The 25,277-nt window shown below is 44.3% G+C and overlaps 1 protein-coding gene across 3 annotated transcripts in view; it reads right to left on the reverse strand.

Annotated features, from left to right (window-relative positions):
- The window catches only part of KHDRBS3 (KH RNA binding domain containing, signal transduction associated 3), a 113,943-nt gene that overhangs the window by 55,743 nt on the left and 32,923 nt on the right, over window positions 1-25,277 (reverse strand). For all 3 annotated transcript variants that reach the window (XM_083749344.1, XM_083749342.1, XM_083749343.1), the window contains exon 2: window positions 10,188-10,309. In XM_083749344.1, the coding sequence (XP_083605470.1) occupies window positions 10,188-10,309 (122 nt within the window). The remainder of the gene's footprint in view (window positions 1-10,187; window positions 10,310-25,277) is intronic.

Consider the following 25,277-nt stretch of genomic DNA (forward strand, 5'->3'; position numbering starts at 1 on the left):
AGAGTTGTTTTTGGAAGGATGGGTTGTTTTGCTGTTCTGCTTTTCAGAGTATCAAAAAGCATTTGGATAGTGGTGACCTGGTAGACGCTATATACTTGGACTTTGAAAGAAGTGGTTCAGAAAGTCCGTCACTCAAAATTATAACAAAAGAAGAGGACGGATCCTTTTGTGTATTAGTAACTGGTTAAAGAACAAGAAACACTACTAAATGGAGAGTTCTGAAAATGGATCATTAACAGGTAGTGCTCCCCGCAAGAGACTTGTACTGGGACCAGTGCTGATGAGTTACTTTATTCAAAGGGGTAAAAAACAAAAAGAGAACGTGAAGATCTAAAGGATCTCTCCAAAATGGGTGCATGGGCAATAAAATAGGAAATGTGGCTCAATGTTTTGAAAGTTAAAGTGATGCTTAATAAGGCCATAAATAAATAAATAAATAAATCTTAACTTCACATGCACCATTATGGGGCTGCAGCTAGGAAAGAATGGGAATGTTAGAGTTGGAGGAAAAACAAGGCAATTAATGGACATCAGTTCCTTTGGTGCAAGCCCTGGTTCAGGTGTCCATGCCCATATGAGTATCAGCAGCTAATGAATCGGGGGAACGCTCAACTAAGGTAAACTGAAACAGGAGGGAGTGTAAACAGAGAAAGAGTGGTGTAAAATCGATGCCGAAACAGTATTCTCATGACCTATCACGACATACCAACAGGCAGTAAGTGAGGTGAAAGATTTGCAAGACGTCACCTGACTGACACAATACCTCTTAACAGAAAAGTTTACTTGAAACTGTGTCAATGTAAGTCTGGTTATCAGTAATCGTTATGGCGAGAAATGCATCTGTGCATTTCTGTTAAGAAACATGCATTCCTGTTAAGTGCATATGGAAAAACTCACTTCTACGTGCAGGTCTAGGATATTCTCTGCAGCCTCCCCACCCACACCCTAGTTTCCATTTTAAGCAGACTATTAAAAAAGAAGAAGAAAAGCTGTTTGTGCCTATTCTCTTGCTCCTGTTCTTCAACCAGTTCTTGGCCTCGTAGGTTTGTAACTGGTTAAGGAACAGAGGGAAGGACAAACAGTTCTCACAGTGGTAATCAAAGGAATCCCCCCAAGATTCTGTACTTGGGCCAATGATATAAACAATGTGAAGTCAGGGGCGAGTGGTAGAATAGCCAAATTTTCTGACGCCAGCAAATAAATCATGAAATCCAAAGCAGTCTGCGAGATTCCAGAAGTGTGTCTTCAAAGTGGGTGAAGGTGCAAGAAGAGGAGAAATGAGGTTCAACAAGTGTAAAATGATGCATAGTGGGGTGGGGGGAATTGAACTTTATAGATGTAATGATGTTATCTAAACTGGCTGTGACTACCTAAGAAGATCTTTGAGGCACAGTAGAGAGAGCAATGAAAGTGTCAACTCCAACAGCGTTCCAGCAGTGAAAGATGTAATGAAACAGGTTTTTATTTCTACGGATTTCATATCTACAGTGTGACTGCATTTGGAATACAATATATAGCTCTAGCCACCCCCTCTCTTATTGTCCTGTTCCATTCAGGGTGGGTTTAATTATTGCAATGGTTTTAGCTGGTTTTCATAATTGTATATTCTATTGCTGTCATCTGCCTTGGAACCTTACACAGTGAAGGTTGGGTAAGAAATCTTTTAAATGAATAAATCTCCAAGGGAGGATCACAGCACCAGAAGATATATAGAAAAGAGCAACAAAAACAAAGGGCTAGAGAACCTTCCCTATAAAGGATAAAACATTTGAAGCTTTTTAGGTTAAAAGATATGACTGTTGGGGTGGCATAATAAAGGTATAAAAATAACAAGTGCTTGAAGAGAGTTGATGCAAGGGAATCCCCTTCTTATATAATACTTGAAATTAGAATGAAGTTGATCAGATGTCTCTTCAGAACAGACAAGAGGAAAGATTTTATTCACCCTATGGATTGTTGACCCTTCCGCAGGATAATGCCATGTTTCAGGAAGAATGGGACAAAATTCACAGGTGACAAGAGGGAGATCTTTGATGGCCATTAGCTGAGATAGCTGAATGAACACCCAGAATCAGAGGGGCAATGCCTGATTCAGGAAACGGAACACTAGACTTTGTGGATCTTCAGTTGAATCCAGAAGGACCTTTATGTTCTTACTAAGCTCTTCTAATCAGTAAATATTATGGAAGATCAATGGGAAGTCACCTTGTATCCAAGCTTCTTGAGGAACTCAGACTATTATCCATCAACAGACTGAACTAGCATCCACTGTTATGTAAAGAATCACATCCAACTGAGCTATCTAGGCTGCATAAGAATCCCTCTTTTGAGATTTCATGACATGGGGAATCGATTGTCACCATGTAGGAACAAGCTGTAAGAAAGGCTCACCAGGACAGTAAAGAAGACTTTTACTGTGTCAAAAATGACCCACAGAATTTACTTTTCAGCCACTTTTATAATATAAACCTAAACTAGTTTTAAGCTCATAAGAGGCTGATGCAGATGTAATTCTAGCATAGCCATTAAGTGATCATGAATAGGTTGCAGGGTCATGGGCTCCTTCCCCTAACTCCTTCCTGCTCACTCACAAGTTCCCCTTCTTCCTGTTTCATCAGTACTGCATGTGTCCAACATTAATCCTTGGCCAATGAAACTACAGGGTCACTCAATGCTAGCTTCTTCTTTTTAAAGAAGTTTTGACATTAACACCAGATGCCCTACTGACACAGGGTAAAGGGGAGAAAGCATTAGGGCTGCAGATTGTTCCTGCATCCCTCCCACATTCCTCTTCCCTGCTAGCAAGCAGGAACAAACAAAATCCTTTGTTTAGCCAAGACCCAGCCTTGACTTCAAGTGTTTTTGGAGCAAAACAAACCATGATCCCTGGTTTGAATCCAACTTCAAGCCAAGGATTGTGGTTTGCTTGTTCCTGTTCGCTTCTCATAAGGAGCTAATAAATTATTATTATACCCCACCCATTTGGCTGGGTTTTCCCAGCCACTCTGGGCAGCTTACTACATAAATAAAAACATAGTAAAACATGAAGCATTAAAAACTCCCTGATACAGGGCCACCTTCAGATGTCTTCTAAAAGTTGTGTAGTTCTTTTATCTCCTTGACATCTGATGGGAGGGTATTCCACAGGGTGGGCACCACTACTGGTTCCCTGTAACTTTGCTTCTTGCAGTGAAAGAACCAGGAGAAGACCCCTGGAGGAGGACCTCAGTGCTGAGCGTTTGGGGTGGAGAAGTTCCTTCAGGTACACTGGGCCAAGGCTGTTTAGGGCTTTAAAGGCCAGCACCAACACTTTGAATTGTGCTCAGAAACGTACTGGGAGCCAATGAAGATCTTTTAGAACTGGTGTTATATGGTCCCGGCGACCAGACCCAGTCATCAGTCTAGCTGCTGCATTCTGGATTAGTTAGTTAGTTTCAAAGGTAGCTCCACGGAGAGCACATTGCAGTAGTCCAAGCGGGAGATAACCAGAGCATGCACCAATCTGGTGACCCAGTCTGTGGGTAGGTAGGGTCTCAGCCTGCGTACCCGATGGAGCTGGTAAACAGCTGCCCTGGACACAGAATTGATCTGAGCCTCCATGGACAGCTCCAAAATGACTCCTAGGCCAGGGGTCGGCAACCTGCGGCTCCGGAGCCGCATGCGGCTCTTTAACGCCTTTGCCGCGGCTCCGGGGTGGAGGCGAGGGGAGGAGGCGCATTTTCCTTTGTTCCCGCCCCAAGCCTCGCGCGCCCGACGGGAGCTCCTGCCGGGCGCGCAAGGCTTGCAGACACTCGCCCGAAGCACGGGGAGCCCTCCGGAGGGCTCCCTGTGCTTCGGGCGGCAGGCTGCCGCCCCAAGCCTCGCGCGCCCGACGGGAGCTCCTGCCGGGCGCGCAAGGCTTGCAGACACTCGCCCGAAGCACGGGGAGCCCTCCGGAGGGCTCCCTGTGCTTTGGGCAGCAGGCTGCCGCCCCAAGCCTCGCGCGCCCGACGGGAGCTCCTGCCGGGCGCGCAAGGCTTGCAGACACTCGCCCGAAGCACGGGGAGCCCTCCGGAGGGCTCCCTGTGCTTCGGGCGGCAGGCTGCCGCCCCAAGCCTCGCGCGCCCGACGGGAGCTCCTGCCAGGTGCGCAAGGCTTGCAGACACTCGCCCGAAGCACGGGGAGCCCTCCGGAGGGCTCCGCGTGCTTCGGGCGGCAGGCTGCCGCCCCAAGCCTCGCGCGCCCGACGGGAGCTCCTGCCGGGCGCGCAAGGCTTGCAGACACTCGCCCGAAGCACGGGGAGCCCTCCGGAGGGCTCCCTGTGCTTCGGGCGGCAGGCTGCCGCCCCAAGCCTCGCGCGCCCGACGGGAGCTCCTGCCGGGCGCGCAAGGCTTGCAGACACTCGCCCGAAGCACGGGGAGCCCTCCGGAGGGCTCCCTGTGCTTTGGGCAGCAGGCTGCCGCCCCAAGCCTCGCGCGCCCGACGGGAGCTCCTGCCGGGCGCGCAAGGCTTGCAGACACTCGCCCGAAGCACGGGGAGCCCTCCGGAGGGCTCCCTGTGCTTCGGGCGGCAGGCTGCCGCCCCAAGCCTCGCGCGCCCGACGGGAGCTCCTGCCAGGTGCGCAAGGCTTGCAGACACTCGCCCGAAGCACGGGGAGCCCTCCGGAGGGCTCCGCGTGCTTCGGGCGGCAGGCTGCCGCCCCAAGCCTCGCGCGCCCGACGGGAGCTCCTGCCGGGCGCGCAAGGCTTGCAGACACTCGCCCGAAGCACGGGGAGCCCTCCGGAGGGCTCCCTGTGCTTCGGGCAACAGGCTGCCGCCCCAAGCCTTGCGCGCCCGACGGGAGCTCCTGCCGGGCGCGCAAGGCTTGCAGACACTCGCCCGAAGCACGGGGAGCCCTCCGGAGGGCTCCCTGTGCTTCGGGCGGCAGGTTGCCGCCCCAAGCCTCGCGCGCCCGACGGGAGCTCCTGCCAGGTGCGCAAGGCTTGCAGACACTCGCCCGAAGCACGGGGAGCCCTCCGGAGGGCTCCCTGTGCTTCGGGCAACAGGCTGCCGCCCCAACAGGCAGCCGCTGGCTGATTTGCTGCTATTGCTTTGCAATTTGCAGCTACTGTTTTGAAGGGGAGTGAAGAACACACACTCAAAAAAAGGTAACTTGTTAATATAACGTTTATTTCTATGAGGAGGAGTAATTCTGAGGGGTCAAACAAAAAATAATTAAAAAGTGTCAAAAAAGTTATTTTTATAATGACGAGGATAACATTGGGCTAAGAAACAATGTATGCAGTGTTATATTTGTTTTAAATGTCGCAATGGTTTTGCGGCTCCCAGTTGTTGTTTTTTCTTCGGAAACGGGTCCAAGTGGCTCTTTTTGTCTTAAAGGTTGCAGACCCCTGTCCTAGGCTGTGCACCTGATCCTTCAGGGGGAGTGATGAGGGAACGATCTGAATGATCATGATAAACATAGAATCATAGAATTGGAAGAGACCACAAGGGCCATCGAGTCCAACCCCCTGCCAAGCAGGAAACACCATCAGCGCACTCTTGACATATGGTTGTCAAGCCTCTGCTTAAAGACCTCCAAAGAAGGAGACTCCACCACACTCCTTGGCAGCAAATTCCACTGTCGAACAGCTCTTACTGTCAGGAAGTTCTTCCTAATGTTTAGGTGGAATCTTCTTTCTTGTAGTTTGGATCCATTGCTCCATGTCCGCTTCTTAACCACGGCCCACCATGGTGTGGGAATACGCCCAGTAAGTGAGCAAGGAGCAGTTAGTGGAGGGAATGGCCCGATCCGACAGTGTATTCTATTTGCACAGGCTCTTAACTATCATGACCTCTCCATGGAATTTTAGAAATTACAGGGGAGCCAACAAAACTTCAAGATTAGGAAGCTTCATGTCTAGGATTCTTTGAGGGAAGTAATGACAATTTGGTGAGGGCAGCTGCTGTTGGTTTTTATTTTTGGTAGATGTAGCCTCAAACAATTAGTAAAAAGCGCCAAAGCAAGGGGGGGGGGAGAACCCTGCAGACATCAGTATTGCCTTGTCAACAATTCCCACATTTTATTAGAAAACAATCATAGCTTAAAATGGAGCTCCATAGTTAACTTACATAAAGATCTGCTTTTTAGTTTAATGGAACAGTGGTCAATATATTTCAAACCCTGTCATGATTTAATGATTACAAGGCTTCTTTTGCAGTAATAGAGCCGTCTGAAATACACAGCCAGGTATGCTATTAAGGGAAAGCAATATAAATAAATCTTCAATGCATTCCTAAATGAGGAATTATTCATTTACAGTAAACCATGCAAGAAATCTATATCACAATGTCAAGTAGCTACTTTAAGATATAAATCTGAAGGCAGAACATTCATACAGACCCAAAATATCAATTAGGAAATATTAAACTTCAGCTCTGTTACTGATGCAAGCAATTTGGAAAGCCAAGACTTTTTCTTTTTCATTTTAGAAGATACACAGCAATAATGATGCTGCTCTTTGCAGTCTTCCCACATAACCACAGCCCTGTGAATAGTGTTTACAATCTAAAATATAGATTTCAATGCATAATTAATTGCAGTTGTTGAACTTGCATTCCCTTTGATATCAATAGAGATATCCTGTTCATGTTGCTCACTTGATTCTTATTACTGGGATGCATCAAATGCTACAGAAGCTGGAGCTCTTCTTCAAAGAATGATGGAGAGCCATAAAACACGTAACACTACAACAAAGAACAACTGTCATCTTGTGTACTCATCTCTTCAGGTGTCAGCAATATTCTTAAGAAATAACTGGCACAAAGGAAACCTGAAATAAGCTTCTGGGGTGGCGCAATTACAACATGTCTAAAGACCTAACAACTCTTAGGGTGTATCTGTACCATAGACCAAGCTACCCCACCTGATGCCCTGTAAATGTTTTCAACTTCCAACTCCCATACTCTCTTATCATTTGGTAATGCTGGCTCAGGGCTGAAGGAAGTGGAGCCCAAAACATCTAGAAGAACCAGGTTGCAGAAGGCTGCCAAAGACTTAAAACTGGTTTAATGTGAACTCTGGGAACTACAGTTCTGTGATGTTGGCTAAGCATCCCCAGCAGAGAATATTCTATTGGCCCTCACCATCCTGTAAATGCTAGGTTACTTTGCAGAAAACCCAAATAGTTTGACTCCAGTTCGTTAATGAATAAGTAAATAGTCTCCGGTCTCAATATTTAATGTATGTCCCATATTGCTATTATAAAAATGTGCTACAGATCCTTGGGACACTCCAGTTCTTTGCTTTCCTGTGCTGTGAAAACCATCCATCTATTTCAACATCCTCAAAAGAGGCTAAAAATGCAAGACACAAGGGATGACATGAATCACTGAAGGAAATTGAGGGAGCCCCTTAGTTAGCAGGAGAATCGCTCCCGAATAAATCTTCAGCCAATGGGGAGGTTGTTTCCTCATTATGAGAGATTCTCTTGAGAGATCTGTTCCCTGAACCAAGAAGAGCCAAGGGACAGGCCTTCAACTCATATACTCAATCACCAGGCAAGAACAACCAAATCAGGAAATTCTACTGCCATGCAGAAGAATCAGTGTGGTGCATTGGTTAGAGTGTTGGAACGATAACCTGGGAGACCAGGGTTCAAATAACTATTCAGGCATGAAGCTCACTGAGTGCCCTTGGGCCAGCCACTGACTCTCAATGAGGATAAAATGGGGAGAAGGAAAATTATGTATGCCACCTAGAGCTCCGGGGAGGAAACGTAGGCTACAAATGGGATGAATGAGTTTCATTTAATGATGGGGAAAGAGAATTTCTAAGGCTGGTTTAGGTACAAACCACTCTCTGATCTAACAACTCTTAGGTCCGCTGGATCCTGACCCGCTGGTCCTCGCTGACCTTGCTATAGGACTGCTCTCATAATAATTCCAACTGCATAATTCATCTGCAGTGTTCACTCGTCAACAGAAGTGAGCTTGCAAACAGCCTGGGCACTGGAACTTCAACAAAACTCATTTCTGAAGCAGAGTCACTGTCGGCAAAAAGGGTCCAAAAGGCTGGTTTGGGTTTTTTTTAAAAAAACCTAATATTCATGCAAAAATTTATTCGTTACAAAGGAATCAGTACCCAGCTCGATACAACAAAATACCCCTGTAAAATAAAAAGTGACCTATCAGGTTGTATAAGGCAAAATAGCCTCATTTTGTTGTATCAAGATATACATGTTATAATTTCACCTTAATTTTGTTTTTATTGTAAACTGCCCTGTGATCCTTGGATAAAGGTTGGTATAGAAATTTAAATAGTAATAATAATAACAATATTTTTAATGACGTAGTAGCAAAAGATTGCATGTGGCCTTACAAGTTTACTGTATTTTCTGGGGTAAAAGACTACTTTTTAACCAAGGAAAATCTTCTCAAAAGTCGGGGGTAGTCTTATACGCCAGCTACAGCAGCAGCTCCTGCAGCAACTCCCCACCACAGGATAAAACAACAACAAATTAAATCAGAGGACACCAAGCTCTCTAGGTGATGCAGAAATAAACTTCAAAATTGGCCCCAGAAGCCCCCAGCCACTGGGAAGTAGAGCGGATTTCCGAGGCGGACTGGACACTGGTTTTTTAATTTTTATTTGGTGTGCATTGGAAGAGGGGTAGACTTAAACGACGAGTATATCCTAAACTCTATACAGTGGTGCCTCGCAAGACAAAATTAATCCGTTCCGTGAGGCTCTTCGTATAGCGGTTTTTTCGTCTTGCGAAGCAAGCCCATTGACAGCTTAGCGGATTAGCGCTATTAGCGGTTTAGCGGCTTTTAGCGGCTTATCAGCTTAGCGGATCAGCTGATAAGCGGCTTAGCTGCTTAGAAAAAGGGGGGGACCCGCAGGAACTCGCAAGGCATTTTCGTCTTGCGAAGCAAGCCCATAGGAAAATTTGTTTTGCGAAGTGCCTCCAAAACGGAAAACCCTTTTGTCTAGCGGGTTTTCCGTCTTGCGAGGCGTTCGTCTTGCGGGGCACCACTGTATTTTAACTGGAAAGGTTGGGGGGTCGTCTTATATGCCCAGTCGTCTTATACGGCGGAAAATATGGTACTCTACCAAAGTGATTCCATCCAGCCATTTGCCTAATGTCTAAGAGTGGAGAAATTTTTTTTTTTGGGGGGGGGTGGCATAAAAAGCCAAAAAAGAACTGGGTGGGGTTGAAAGAGCTCTTTGCAAGCAACCAGTTCAGACCTGCCCCTTCCCAGTAGGGAACGGGAGAGAGAAAGAGGAGTGGGCCTTAACATAAGGAGGTTCCCCACTCTTGGGTTTAGATTACAGAACTCCCATAATAATGTATTGAGTTGGATCTTAACGTTGCAAGTTTTTACACACCGAAAATCAGGTTCGCCTTTTCCTCGTGCCTACAGAACTTGAGGATTTCTCCCACAGTTCTGAGGGGTCCAGAAATGAACCTGTGCGTTTCGGACGAGGACAGACCTGTCTGATGGCCAGCTTTTGTATTTGCAAAGATCCAGGCGCAACCATTGTAGTTTTGTGCATCCCCAGAGGCCTCAGTGCAACCTGACACTTGAGCTGCACCTAACCCTGCTTCCTTTCTCACACCATCTTATTACAGTGGTGCCTCGCAAGACGAAATTAATCCGTTCCGTGAGGCTCTTCGTATAGCGGTTTTTTCATCTTGCAAAGCAAGCCCATTGACAGCTTAGCGGATTAGCGCTATTAGCGGTTTAGCGGCTTTTAGTGATCAGCTGATAAGCGGCTTAGGAAAAGGGGGGAGGGGGGAAAACCCGTAGGAACTCGCAAGACATTTTCGTCTTGCGAAGCAAGCCCATAAAGAAATTCGTTTTGCGAAGCACCTCCAAAACAGAAAACCCTTTCGTCTAGCGGGTTTTCCGTCTTGCGAGGCGTTCGTCTTGCGGGGCACCACTGTAAATAAGATGCAGACAGGGAGGGTTTCACTATCAGCAAAGTATGTTTTCTCTTTCTCGCTATGTTTTCTCTCTCATCCCCCCCCCCCCCAACAGTTCTGCAAAAGTTGAACGTTTGCGCAAGTTTTTAGCCAAATAAAGAAAATGCCCTATGGTGGATTTTTCTTCTTCTTGTGGGTCCACTTGGATGCTGCTGCTTTAAATAAATAAAAAGAAAACTGCCCGTGACATCCAAAGTGATCAGAAGCAAAACAGGTGGTGTTTAATGACACTGAACTTACCTTGGGAAACTGTTTTACTGGAATTAATACTTTCTGTCCCAATTTCATGTTTTTGTTAATCACTACATCAATGTACTTTTCTTCTTCCTTGCCTTCTTCCCCTTTTTGGAATTTTTCAATTTCTGCAACAGAGAGAACACAATTTGTTTTCAGTGTTAATTTCCCCTAATTGCTTTGAACTTGTCTTCTGATTTACGTAAAAGTTGTTCTTCGGGGCAATTTTGAAAAATCTCACAGTAAAGCAGCACAGGAATCTGGTCTGTTTGTCTATCAAGTCAAGTACTCTGTTCTGTGGATGACAGAAGCACCTTCAAGAAAGCATTTAACACTTGGTCGCTTTAACAGGGGGTGCCGTGGATGAAATCTGCATGGACGCACCCTAGCACTTCGCTATGCTCTTTCCGCATACGTACACTGCCCTGATTTAAGCAACGGAGAGCAAAGTACAGCTGTTGAATCCCAGATTCCACTGCAATTTATGGCTGTCTGTCCTCGTGGTTCCAGGTACACTTGGAAATCACATGGGCCAAAGATTTGAGGTTATATAAAAAAGGAGGTGGAAATATGCCTCTATCTGGTTGGTTTCTTCACTGCTGCTCAAACTCGCACAATTTAATAGTCAGGGAGGCGAATGAATCCTCTGTCTTTCCTTTTTAAGAAGTCATCTAATCTAGCAGCTACCAAGTGGAACCTACAATGAAGCGTTGCAATGCATTGTTCCTGTTAGGGGTTCAAGAATACTACATGCTGTAAAGGGCTCAAAATCAGGGCCTTCCAATCTCCAGCTCCCCATCCCCAATATCTGTTCTTTTCCAAATGACCCTCAACATCCCATGGCTCCTAAAAAATGTCAGGATCTCACTGGGCTCTTGGAAGGAGTTGTCCGCTTAGGTCAGGGGTAGGCAACCAGATGCAGCCCAATCGCCTTTTCAATCTGTCCTGCGGACGGTCTGGGAATCAGCGTGTTTTTACATGAGTAGAATGTGCCCTTTTATTTAAACTGCATCTCTGGGTTATTTGTGGGGCCTGCCTGGTGTTTTTACAAGAGTAGAATGTGTGCTTTATTTAAAATGCATCTCTGGGTTATTTGTGGGGCATAGGAATTCGTTCATTTCCCCCCCACAAAATATAGTCCTGCCCCCCACAAGGTCGGAGGGACGGTGGACCGGCCCACAGCTGAAAAAGGTTGCTGACCCCTGGCTTAGGTTATGTGTTGTTGTTACTTCCTACAAAGCGCTGGGCCGGATCTGGGAGTAGCCTTCTGTCATGGGAAGGGAACCTTTGGATTAAGCCCAACAAAGAAATTCTGGGACAGTTCCTTTCTTTTAGGTTTAACGCACGCTGTGTAAAACTACTTCCTTCCATACGCTCTTCATCCTCCTAAGAGGAAAGCGTTCTATTCCTGGGCCTTAATCAGCTGCTGCCTAAAGACATTTAGGACTTCATACACACTAAAAGAGGCAAGGAAAGTTGTCAGCACGTTCAGAACTTTGCAGTTCCAAATTAGAAGCAGGCGGATTTGAGAAAGGAAGGAATTAATCCTACACAACTCTTCAATTATTCTCAAATAGTTTTTTTCGCCATTTAACAAGGGCTAAACCTGAACACAGTATTCCTAAGTACCTCATTAATGACGCCGATACAATGAATATTCATTATCACGGAGAAGTATATTTAGCCATCATTTGTTCCGCTTTCTCCCAAACTCTTCATTAAACTCAAAAAGGCCTCTGTTGAGGCTTTGGTATCTTATCTAGAACGTAAAATATCCCCTGTGAAGAGGGCAGCCTTAAAATAAACCCATTCTGTACCTATGGAGGCACATTCACTTAGCATTTATAAGGCACATAGTCATGAACAAAGTGCGACACATGCAGTAATCCCTGCAACTGCTCTGTTAAGACAGATGGGTGTTATTATCCCTATATTGCAAGCTGGGGGTGAGACACTGCTAACCTGCCTCAGGGCAATGCAGTACACAGCTGACAGCAACACACATATTCAGAATTTCCCCTCAAAACAGACGAGGCAGAGTAAATGGCCACCAAGTTTTTATTGGCTACTTTATTTGAGTTAGGAATTTAACTTCGGTTTGGAACCCCACTGTCAAACTTGCAGGCAAGGCTGCTCTCCTAAAATGAAGTTAGGACTGCCAACCTCCGCAACTGCCAACGTAACTGTATTTGCCAGAAAACATTATTTTGGAAACAGGACCGAAATAGACAAAGACGCACACACACACACAAAAGCCGTGTAAAAAGCAAAAGTGCAAACATCTGCTGTTTTGCTTCATTATCAAGCTATTTCTCCCCCCCCCCCCCAAGAATTCTTAAGCTGAAACCAGTTCCTAAATACGTTAAGGGTGAAACAACTGAAGGTATGCAATTAAACTTAAAAAACCCCAAATCGTATCGGATCAGCATTCCCCCCCCCCAAAAAAAAAAGCAGCAGAAAAAAATGTTTTCAAGAATATGATAGAAAACTGGAGGAGTTGGCATTTCCTTGGAAGAAGACCAATCCTAAAATTGAGACAGCCCTACAGATACTAAAGAGAGAACAGTGTTAAACTGCAGTAAAAAATACTATAAGGAACAAACAATACTGGGAGCTGCTATCAACAGCTGCTATAGAACCTGTTCACTAGGTTAGGTTAGACTAAGGCTGCATACAAACCATTCCTTTAAAGCACATTCAAAGCACATTTCCCCCCTTAAAAGAATTCTGGGCACTGTAGTAAAAGGGCTGCTGGAAACTAACTCCACAGTGTTAAAACAAAAAAAATTCCTTCCAGCAGCACCTTAAAGACCAACTAAGTTAGTTCTTGGTATGAGCTTTCGTGTATCTGAAGAAGTGTGCATGCACACGAAAGCTCATACCAAGAACTAACTTAGTTGGTCTTTAAGGTGCTACTGGAAGGAATTTTTTTTGTTTTGACTATGGCAGACCAACACGGCTACCTATCTGTAACTCCACAGTGTTAGAAACTGAGATGTGAAAGCTAGGAGTTAAATGGTATCTTTAAGTCTAGGTTATGGGCGCAACAACGGGATGTCTAGGCACGCTTTTCTAATAACAAGAATGCAAAGCTGAAAATGAATGAACTGCAACTAAAATATTATGTTCATTTTTCACATGGTCTAGTCCTTCCCCTGCTCATCCCCCTCATATTCTTAAGAGGGTCTCTTTCATGGGTAGGCAAACTAAGGCCCGGGGGCTGGATCCGGCCCAATCGCCTTCTAAATCTGGCCCGCAGACGATCCGGGAATCAGTGTGTTTTTACATGGGTAGAATGTGTGCTTTTATTTAAAATGCATCTCTGGGTTATTTGTGGGGCATAGGAATTCGTTCATTTTTTTCTTCAAAATATAGTCTGGCCCCCCACAAGCTCTGAGGAACAGTGAACCGGCCCCCTGCTGAAAAAGTCTGCTGCCCCCGGTCTCTTCGGAGAGTAGCTGGAAGTGAGGAAGCAGAAAAAGGTCCTCCTTTCCTTCCACTCTGCAGTTTTAATCTGAAATCTTAGGCGCAGTACTGCGCCCAGAGCTCAGAAACTGCTCGCGCTAATGAAATTCCCTGTCACAAAATGCGCCTAGAATGATGGGAGTTTCGAACACTGTAACTCTGTGAAGGAGGGTAACCTACAGGGCCCAGAATTCTTTCTCTTTTTTTACCATAATTTTTATTGAATTTTCCATGTTTCATTTAATTCAGTACACATATTCACAACTTGTAATATTTGCTCAAAATGAGCTTAGACTTCCTTCTATCTCTCTTTCTGACATCCCTAGAGTCTACAACATATTTTTCGCATTCCCGTAATCATTTCTTTATCCTATAATCACCTTAAAATATCACATTCTTGTTTATAAATCAACATCTTAATTTCACATTGCAAAACATTTCACGTTAATGCTACAAACGTTTTTAAATGAGTACAATTTTCTTTCAGATAATTAATAAATTTGCTCCAGTCCTTTTGATATTTTTCTTCGGGCCGATTCCCGATTCTCCAACTCCACAAATTCTACCATTTTTATTCTCTGTGAAGGAGGGTAACCTACAAGGCCCAGAATTCTTTGAGGGGAAGAATGTGCTTCCAAGGTGTGATGTGTACACAGCCTAAGTTATGATTGGCTGAACCTAGGTCAGTCTTTCCCAATTCAATGCCCTTTTCCAGACATTTTGGGCTACTGTTCCGGTCAGTGACAGCCGGCATGGTCAGCAAAATATCTGGAAGGCATCAGGGTGGAGAAGGCTAGCCTAGGCAGACTTGGTCCAAATCAAATGGCACATACGCCTTCAGAATAGCCTGCACTTGTTTTGACTACAATGCCACACATGCATAGCTCCTGCCCAGCGCTTAGCCAGGCATAGGCAAACTCGGCCCTCTAGATGTTTTGGGGCTACAACTCCCATCATCCCTGACCACTGGTCCTGTTAGCTAGGGATGATGGGAATTGTAGTCCCAAGCATCTGGAGGGCCAGAGTTTGCCTATGCCTGGCTTAGGCACTATGGCGACTCCTTCTAAGTATCTCAAAACACTTAAAACGCAACACAACTTATGCAAACATCCTCATTTCTATCAGCTTGAGAAAGGATATGATGCACAACTCTTTGTATTTGCTAGAGTGAAACAAAAATGAAGATGCTTAGTTTAAGTTTGGGTTCCACGTGCAAGTTTGATATGAAGCAAGTATTTTAGCTTGGGTTTTTGTGCGAGCTGCACAACCAGTTCAGTGAATCAAGACTTCTATTTGGCTCGTTCTGCACATCTGTTGTTTTGTTCTGAGCTCCTCGGGCTCTGCTTACAAATTAGTAAAACGTGTATGTATTCTCTCCTACATGATAACCTGGATAAACGAATGTATTTTTTAAAAACTACCAAAATTACCTAACACTTTATTGGCATCTGCCCACTGGTCCAACTGCATCAGCATTCATTTATTATGGCTAAAGAATTTTACGGCATGAACCTTTAAAAATGGAAAATTTCCAAAGATATATGAAGCACTGGGGGTGGGGGTGGGGGTGGGGGTGGGGAATTCACAGAAAATTTGCCATTCCCATTTTATGCTACTCAGCAGAATTCTTCTATGCAGCCATAGAGGGCTATCACGATTACCATATTTTTCTGTGCATTAGACTATATTTTTTCCTAAATTTTTGAAGTTAAAAATAAGGGGCCGTCTTATACACGGAGAGTGCATAGTGTATTTTCTTAATTTTGGGTAAAAAAAATAGGGGTTGTTTTATACATGTGGACGTCTTACACACGGAAAAATATGGAAACTCTTGTAATTAATATTATTTATTATTAAAAAGTAGAGACATCACCTTGCCAACAAAGGTCCGTATAGTAAAAGCTATGGTTTTCCCAGTATGATGTATGGAAGTGAAAGCTGGACCAAAAAGCAGGCTGATCACCAAAGAATTGATGCTTTTGAATTATGGTGCTGGAGGAGACGCTTGAGAGTCCCATGGACTGCAAGATCAAACCTCTCCATTCTGAAGGAAATCAGCCCTGAGTACTCACTGGAAGGACAGATCCTGAAGCTGAGGCTCCAAGACTTTGGCCACCTCATGAGAAGAGAAGACTCCCTGGAAAAGACCCTGATGTTGGGAAAGATGGAGGGCACAAGGAGAAGGGGACAACAGAGGACAAGATGGTTGGACAGTGTTCTCGAAGCTACCAGCATGAGTTTGACCAAACTGCGGGAGGCAGTGGAAGACAGAAGTGCCTGGCGTGCTCTAGTCCATGGGGTCACGATGAGTCGGACACGACTAAATGACTAAACAACAAATTATTAATATTAATATTTACTTTTATTTATTATCAATTGAGGACAAACTAACATAGAATCATAGAATATTAGAGTTGGAAGGGATTCAAAGGTCATCTATGATACGATGAAGTCTAAGAAGAGCATCGTGTAGAACCAGAAGTTGTCACTTTGACCAGTTTCTCGCTACCACAAAATAAATGTCAAAGGTGACCTTGTCCATTCTCCTTATTTCCACTTCTGTTCTGAGGAAGCATGAAACCCAGGTGCTATCAAAGTAACCCCCCAAACTCACTTCGGGATTGTTTCCACTATATAGCATGCTAAATTAATAGTGGATAGCCAAGCCAGAGCAATGAGGAAATCCAATCAGATTTTCAAGGTCGAATGAGCAGGAGGATTTGCCTTCCCTTAATCCCTAGATTACATTCTGTACTACTAGTAGGCTTTGTGCGTCTCCTAGCTCAAATATAATAGATGAACATGTGATTAAGGTTTCTGATAATGCTAAGGATTAAAATCCTGTGTTCCCAAACCATGGACCCAAATGTTTATAGTAGTCCAGAAATTCATGTCGGTGGAGGAATTACTGGATTTTGTTCAGAGCAGAGTAGGCTAAGCAAGGATTGCTTCCCACTGAACCCACATGGCAGACCATAATATAATTGAGTGCATTAGATAATGGAAAAGTAGACTTCTTTCACTTTAATCTCCAAGATAGAATTAAATCTTCCTCTGAGAGGACTATTATTGTCGGCTATGTTACTTCTATTAAAGTTGCGTGCAAAAGAATTTAGGGCCTTATTAAAGTGATGTGCTGCTGTTTTTTCCTGCCGCACGTACTTCCCGCTCTATAGACTTCCATCAGTAGCCAAGGCCAAACAGGAAACGCTTGGATCAAGTAGACACTTCTGCAAAACCAGGAGTCCTTCTGCTTTATCAAATACAATTTCTGTGAAAATGGGCTCCACATTCAAAATATTCTAACTGGTGGTGCCAGTGGTCAGGTGATGCCAACCCACAACAGAGACTTCTCAGTGGTAGCCCCCTACTTGTGGAAGTCCCCTCCCTGGTGAGGTGTGTCAGTCTCCATCACTAACTTTCAGGAGGACTTTGAAAACATTCCTGCTGACCCTGGCATTTGATGGCCGAAAGATACTCTTCCCAGCAATCTCGAAATGATTGGCTGTGAGGGTAATGCAGTTGTTTTACATCTTTTTAGACATTTCAAGTATTTCAAGTTTCAAGTATGCTTCTACAATTAATTGTTTTAAATTTGTGTGGGGTTTTTTTTTGGGGGGGGGGGAGGTTTATAAATTTTATTAGTATTTTCCACACAACAACATGAAAGATATCTTAAAATAACAATACACCAAACACAAGTGTTTTAAATTTGTTGTTAGCCGCCCTGAGCCTGGTTTTCTGAACCGGGAAGGGCGGGGTATAAATAAAAAGTTATTATTAATAATAATTTATTATTATTACTATTCATTCCACCACTTATACATTTGTCACCCAGGGTTCCTTTCCGGGGAAAGCTGGGACAGAAATGTAAAATAAATAAATATTTATCACCCTTTCGTTCTGACAGCATTCAAAGACTCTTCTCAGAACTCTGCCAGTGGAGATTTTAGCATGAAAAATGCAAGCCGAGAGTTATGAGATGTCCCTCTGTTTGAAAACGAAGTTGTCCCAAGGAGTACCTTAAGCTTTGCTTAAGACATTCATTTTGCCTAGTACATTATCAAGGTTATTATCACAAAATAAATCTTTAATGGGGTTCATAATGGTGCTTTAAATCACAACAGTAAGCTGTACTGCTTGATCTTAAAAGTTTAACTTGTGATGGACTGCAATTGTAATGGGCTGGTTTCTACATACAACTACAGGCATACCTTGGAGATACTGTAAGTTTAGTCCCAGACTGCTACAGTAAAGCCAATCACACTTTTTTGGTTTCCCAGTGCATATAAAAGTTATGTTCACACTATACTATAGTCTATTAAGCCAGCCCCTGCAAAACCCCAGCTCCAGCCCTTGCCAGGTCTACCCCTACGGCCAGAGGAGGGGTGAAGGTCCGTGTTAGAAACTCAGAAACATAAACAAGACAGCAAATGGCTTCTTAAACCAAGGTTACAGTTGCCAAAACAGAGTGTCTAGTTGCCATTTTGGGGCAAGACCACTCTAAAGTCTTATTTTTCAAATGATGGGCTGACTGTGATTGATTCCCAGTTAAACATCTGGCTAGTTCAGATGACCACCTTGAGCTTGGTTAAGAACTTTGAGAACTTAAAGAAGAAAAGTCACTTGATCCAGGGACAGTCCTTGTATATATAGATAGAGACAGTGGTACCTCGGGTTACATAAGCTTCAGGTTACAGACGCCACTAACCTAGAAATAGTACCTCGGGTTAAGAACTTTGCTTCAGGATGAGAACAGAAATTGTGCTCTGGCAGTGTGGCAGCAGCAGGAGGCCCCATTAGCTAAAGTGGTGCTTCAGATTAAGAACAGTTTCAGGTTAAGAATGGACCTCCGGAACAAATTAAGTTCTTAACCCAAGGTACCACTGTATACTTATTGGCATATCACTTTTTCTTGATGGTGACTGCTCCTGCTCAGAAAAAGCATTTTGGTTCAAGATATTCATTCTGATTGTGCAGATAAAATATAACTGACTGAATTCTACAGGATGTGGTATTAGTGTGTGAAAACAGTCCAGATCCAATGATCCTCAGGCATCTCCAGATGGTGGTGATGTCAGTCGCCATCCTGGAACCCGGACACCTGCAATTGGTTGCAAGTGGTCAATAGTAAGGTAAAGATACCGTACGGGCCAGTCGTGACCGACTTTAGGGTTGCGCGCTCATCTCACTCAAGAGGCTGGGAGCTGGCGCCGTCAAGTGGCCAGCGTGACGAAGCTGCAACTGGCAAGGCAGCACCAGTGCCGCGCACGGAAACGCCGTTTACTTTCCTGCTATAAAGCGGTACCTATTTATCTACTTGCACTTAGGGGTGCTTTCAAACTGCTAGGTGGGCAGGAGCTGGGACCGAACAACGGGAGCTCACCCCGCCACGGGGATTCGAACCGCCGACCTTACGATCAGCAAGTCCTAGGCACTGAGGTTTTACCCACAGCGCCACCCGCGTCCCTGCAAGTGGTCAATAGCCAGGTGCAAAATGCGCCTGGCACCTGGCTAATTTCAAACCGTGGCAGCGGCAGAGGAGGACTTCTTTTCCCTAGAAGTGGCTGGGCTGCCTGCTGCTGCACCTGTGTCCTTGTAAGGAGCAATGTCTGTGAAGTTCAAAAAGCAAAGCGCAATAAAACGAGCTATGCCTGTAGTTCCAAACAAGATCTACACACCATGGGAAGACTGCAGAAATCCACTTCCAAGATGCTGTTTATAGAGCTGCCTGCTAAAAAGGTAATTCAGGGACAGTTACCAGGCAGGATTCAAATCACTGCTTAGGGCCCACACAACAGGCTTTGTACTAATTCAGTGGATGATTAAAAAGGAACAAAAACTATATTTAAATGCATAAGAAACCCCCATGGTTCATGCTATTATCAGTTTCAAAAGCAGTTTCTTTTGCTCCCCAGTTCTAGGAATTCTGGCTACTATATCTGCAGAAAGAGTGGATCCTTCCCATGACTGCTTTCATGAATAAGGCAATATTCTGCAAGTCAAATGTGGGACTAGCAAAAATTAGCAAAATCAGAACATATGGATTTGCAACTCTCGGACACTCCAACTAAGGACATATTTACACTGTTAAATTCCTGCATGCAACTGTGGAAAGTTGGTATCCAAGCCAAATTCGTTCACACACAAGTATGAAGTGGCTGCAACTTACATGACAAACATGGGCAGAAAACTCATAACGATGCAACTTACTTGATATAGGATTTAATGTGTCCCGAAGGTAAGTTCATGAGATGATAAGAATCTGGGCATGTTAGCCATGAACGCTGGACTGGTATGCTGGAAGAAATATCATGTATGTAACAAACAAGTCGTGTCTATAATAACCTGAAGCACTATTTCTGGGTTAGCGGAGTCTGTAACCTGAAGCGTATGTAACCTGAAGCGTATGTAACCCGAGGTACCACTGTACTCCCTTTTGTAGATGCAATAGCAAACTGATTTGGCATTACTGGTTCTCCTTGCTGCTTCATAATGCCTGCTCTTTAGATGTCTGATATACACCTAAAGCCATCGCTTTCATTTCTTTCTTCTCTCCAACCTCTGAAGAGCCCACCAAATTTAGGTATCTAAAGTCCTCCTTGCTGGTTTATAGAACAGCTTCTAGCTATATTCTCTTCGTCTTATGGCTATCAGCATGTCCCGCTTTCATCTGTTCCACAATTCAGAGACATTTATTTCCCTACCCTTTCGGTTATGCTTCTTTCCACATTCAGCACTATTTCCCCTCAACAGGATTCCACTAACTTCTCAAGAAATCTTTTATTTTATAACCTGTTCTTCCTCCAGAAAGCTCAAGCCATTGATAGGACTCTCTTCCTTCCCCCAAAAAATGGTACACAACCTTCAAGTCTCTCCTATGCACACCTGGTCTTTACTAGGTCAAATTTCTTGTCCTTCAGTAGGTAACTGAACATTTTCCAAAAAAAGACAAAGAAAAATTCCTTCCCCTCTCTTCTTTGCATTTACACAATTCCAAAGCAGATTACATGACACAAATATTTATGAAATATTTATGAAAACGAAGCAGATAAAGTACAACCAGCTAATAATTTATATATATATCTCTCAACCTTGCCACTAAACCCCAACCAAGGCCTGGATGAATAACCAGGTATTCAACTGGTGCAAAATACTCAAATAAGAGTAGGTGTCAGCCATTCTCAGAGGAGGAAGATTTTCAAAGTTATGCTCTGCTTCCAAAAAGACTCTCACCCACTTTGCTGTGCAGGAGATATCAACTAAAGGCACCATAGCCAAAAAAAAATCCTCTGCAGCAGATCTGGAACAGGATAAACTGTTCTCTTAGGAATCCAAGTTCCAAACTGTACAGGTTTAAGGAGCACATTGGCAACGACTGCAGAATTCTGCTAAAGGCCATTAATAAACTGAACAAATCTAAAAAACTCTTTGCGATGGAAACTGGAGTAAGAAAGGCCTGAAGTAATCATGGACTCAGAAGAATATATGCCCATATCTGCAAGTATTTTGTAAGACAGCCGAAGTTTATTGCCTAATTTCTACATCTTAGGCATTGCTTATATCAGATGTATTTGATTTAAATCACGAATTTTACCAATTACAAGCAGGTTTTGTAACACCTATTTCTTTTTAAAAGTAATGTCAATATACTTCAAATGATTCGAGCTGTTCATGACATAGGTAAAGATAAAGGGACCCCTGACCATTAGGTCCAGTCGTGGCCGACTCTGGGGTTGCGGCGCTCATCTCACTTTATTGGCCGAGGGAGCCGGCGTACAGCTTCCGAGTCATGTGGCCAGTATGACTAAGCCGCTTCTGGCAAACCAGAGCAGCGCATGGAAACACCGTTTACCTTCCCGCTGGAGTAGTACCTATTTATCTACTTGCACTTTGACATGCTTTTGAACTGCTAGGTTGGCAGGAGATGGGACTGAGTAACGGGAGCTCACCCCGTTGCGGAGATTCAAACCGTCAACCTTCTGATCGGCAAGTCCTAGGCTCTGTGGTTTAACCCACAGCGCCACCCGCATCCCTTTGTTCAAGACATAGAATTCCACAAAGGACGAATACTACCTGACAGTTAAATCAAGACACAGAGCCTAGCTCTGCTGGACAAGGACCCATCTTGTCTACCATTCCATTTCCAACAGTGGCCGGAAATATGCCTCTGAAAGCTCACAATCAGGGCAAAGACATGACTCTTATTTTACACCCAGGCCCAGCAACAGGCGTCTAGAGGCACACAGGCATAGGTGATCAACTACTGCAGCCAATGCAATAGACTTCTCTAGCCATTTGTCCACACCCCTTTGCAAAATTTTCAACTCAGCAGCCCTCATGACGACATATAGAAGCAAAACCTGCACTATGTAAAGTAGTACAGTTTGACTGCCTGACTCTACTGCTCCATTTCATGGGTCTGCACCAAGTCTTTTGCCCCCTTCCAAAGTATTGCTCCCACACTGAGTGGGAAGGTGCTTAGCATCCCCAAGCATCCATGCACACAGTGCAAACGTCTACATCAGAAAAGCCTTCATGCATACAGCTGTACATGAAAGAAGCCTTCTTTACTGCAAATACTGCTACTCAAACCAGAGAGGGCAACATTGGGATGGGGGTAGACCCAGCTTCTGGGGGCATCCTTATTCCCTGTGTGCACTAACAATAATGCAGTCAACACTTCTGAAAGATGTTCCAGTGTTACTTGCAAGGAGGGGAGCTGCACGGTCAGGGGAAAAACAATGTTGTCCAGGGTTGTAAAGACTGTGGAGAGAATAATTGGGTGCACTCTCCCTACCTTGGATCAAATCTATGCTTCCAGAAAGCTGCAGAGATAGCGCAGGATAGTGCGTACCCCAGAAATGATCTTTTTCAGCTTCTGCCTTCTGGAAGAAGGTACAGGGTTATAAAGACTAGGACTAACCGCCTGAAAAAGAGTTTTTATTCAAATGCGATTTTGGTTTTAAACGAAGTGTAAGGTAGTCTCTATGGGAGTATATTGTATTTAATTATGGGGTATCAGAGTTTTTAGGGGGTTAACCAGGCTGGGATAGTTGGGATAGCAGGCTTGTTAGTTTCTGAATGTCTGATGTAGATTTTCAATTTCGTTGTTCTGTATGGGACAATGACAATGGAGATGATCATATCGTATCGTATCGTATCCATTTTCTCCATATTTCTCATGATTTCATAAATTTCTAGCACTGCTGAACACTCCTTATTCAGGAACAGTCTCACTGAATACAATACAGATTACACTGAAGCTTTTGCTGTCTTTTCACCATTATTGTGCAAGATGCATGTAGGATATTGTGTGTGCATGCCCACCCCCCCCAAAAAAAACCCCACACCCATACAAACAGATGTAACTAAAAAAAATCCAACCAAAAATAATACATGGAAAGGAGGATTTCTCTTGGTCTTAACCCGATTCAACAAAACCGCTTCCGTAACTTCCCTCTGTGTGAACCACAATTAAAGCAGTCAGTCACTAATTAGTCGTAGCTTCCCAACTCATCTGAACTGACAAATTGGTTATCTGCTTTGAATTAAGCGACTTTTGTAAACAAACTTCAGACTGTGGTTTTACATCCTGACTTGTTCGGAAGCTCCTAGCCAGCTTTCCAGTTCAGGGGAAGTCAAAAACAATGGTTGAGGATTTCCTGTTTTAATCAGGCCTCACACAATGGGGGCAAAAGGGGCTCGTTTATTTCTGAGCATAAGCTTTGATCATTCAAACCACAGCCAGTCATTTTGCCTCCTTTTGATATACTCTACTTTTCTGTATTTATATACAAAACCGAATGAGAGGAACATAATATTGGCAAAACAAGTGTCATTAGGAAATAAAGGCAAAATTTGATTCTTTTAAACAGAATGTGAATTCCTCAAGTTTCTCCCAGTAGAAGAGTTTTTTCATTTCCCCCAAGACAGACATACCAGGAATAAACAGTACAAGAACACAGCAAGATAAAAAGTATCAGAAAAACGGAACTGCTTGCTATACACATGCAGACACTCTTCTATTCTCCCATAACTATGTTTCCCCTGCTCCCGTCTGTTTCTGTTCCATCTTTCTTAGTTATTTTGACATGCAAAAATCAAGGCTAGACATTAGCTCCCTGCCCCCCTCTAAAATCAAGGCAGCGAGAGAGTTTAGGTCCTGTAAATTAGCTAGATCAGCGCAGTTTGCCCTGCACTGCTGCTACACTCAGCAGAACCCAACTACAAGCAATGGATGTTTTGAATCAGCATTTTGATGCAGTCCAATAATTACTTAAGTTTCACCTCAAAGGTTACTTATCAATGCAGATAAATATGTACTTCTTAAAAGAAAAGGTGATGTGGACAGAGCTTGTGTTTCTGCATCTGGAGATGGTCTAGGGAGGCATTGTCAAACTCGGCCCTCCAGCTGTTTTGGAACTACAATTCCCATCATCCCTGACCACTGGTTCTGTTAGCTAGGGATGATGGGAGTTGTAGTCCCAAAACATCTGGAGGGCCGAGTTTGCCTATGCCTGGTCTAGGGCAGGGGCCTGTAATACAGTGCTACCTCGGGTTAAGATCTTACATTCGTTCCGGAGGTCCGTTCTTAACCTGAAACTGTTCTTAACCTGAGGTACCACTTTAGCTAATGGGGCCTCGTGCTGCTGTGTCGCCGCCGCCATGCAATTTTTGTTCTCATCCTGAAGCAAAGTTCTTAACCCAAGGTACTATTTCTGGGTTAGCGGAGTCTGCAACTGTCTGTAACCTGAAGTGTCTGTAACACGAGATACCACTGTGAACTGAGATAGTGTTGTGCATTATTCTTTGTATTAATAATAATAATTTATTATTTATACCCCGCCCATCTGGCTGGGCTTCCCCAGCCACTCTGGGGAGCTTCCAAAAAAATATTAAAATACCGTAATACATCAAACATTAAAAGCTTCCCTAAACAGGGCTGCCTTCAGATGTCTTCTAAAAGTCTGGTAGTTGTTGTTCTCTTTGACATCTGGTGGGAGGGCGTTCCACAGGGAGGGTGCCACTGCCAGAAGGCCCTCGGTGCTGGACCTCAATGTCCGGGTAGAACGATGTGGGTGGAGACACTCCTTCAGGTATACTGGACCGAGGCCATTTAGGGCTTTAAAGGTCAGCACCAACACTCTGAATTGTGCTCGGAAACGTACTGGGAGCCAATGTAGGTCTTTTAAGACCGGTGTTATGTTGTCTCGGCGGCCGCTCCCAGTCACCAGTCTAGCTGCTGCGTTCTGGATTAGTTGTAGTTTCCGGGTCACCTTCAAAGGTAACTCCACGTAGAGCGCATTGCAGTAGTCCAAGCGGGAGATAACCAGAGCATGCACCACTCTGGCGAGGCAGTCCACAGGCAGATAGGGTTTCAGCCTGCGTGCCAGATGAAGCTGGTAAACAGCTGCCCTGGACACAGATTTGTAAATCTAGACATCCCCTGGACTATGCAGGCTCACACCCAAACATAGCCCCGACACTCCATTTCCAGTTTATTCTCAATGATTCGATGGTTTTAAGTAGGCCCAACCTTTGCTCAACTGACAATGACCACATGCCAGGAGCCAAAACAACTGCTCAGAACAAAATACTGCCAGAACAAGAGATCATGACCTCATGCAC

This window comes from Podarcis gaigeae (genome assembly GCF_964106915.1).
Source record: "Podarcis gaigeae genome assembly, chromosome: 7".
In the NCBI taxonomy this organism is placed as follows: Eukaryota; Metazoa; Chordata; class Lepidosauria; order Squamata; family Lacertidae; genus Podarcis; species Podarcis gaigeae.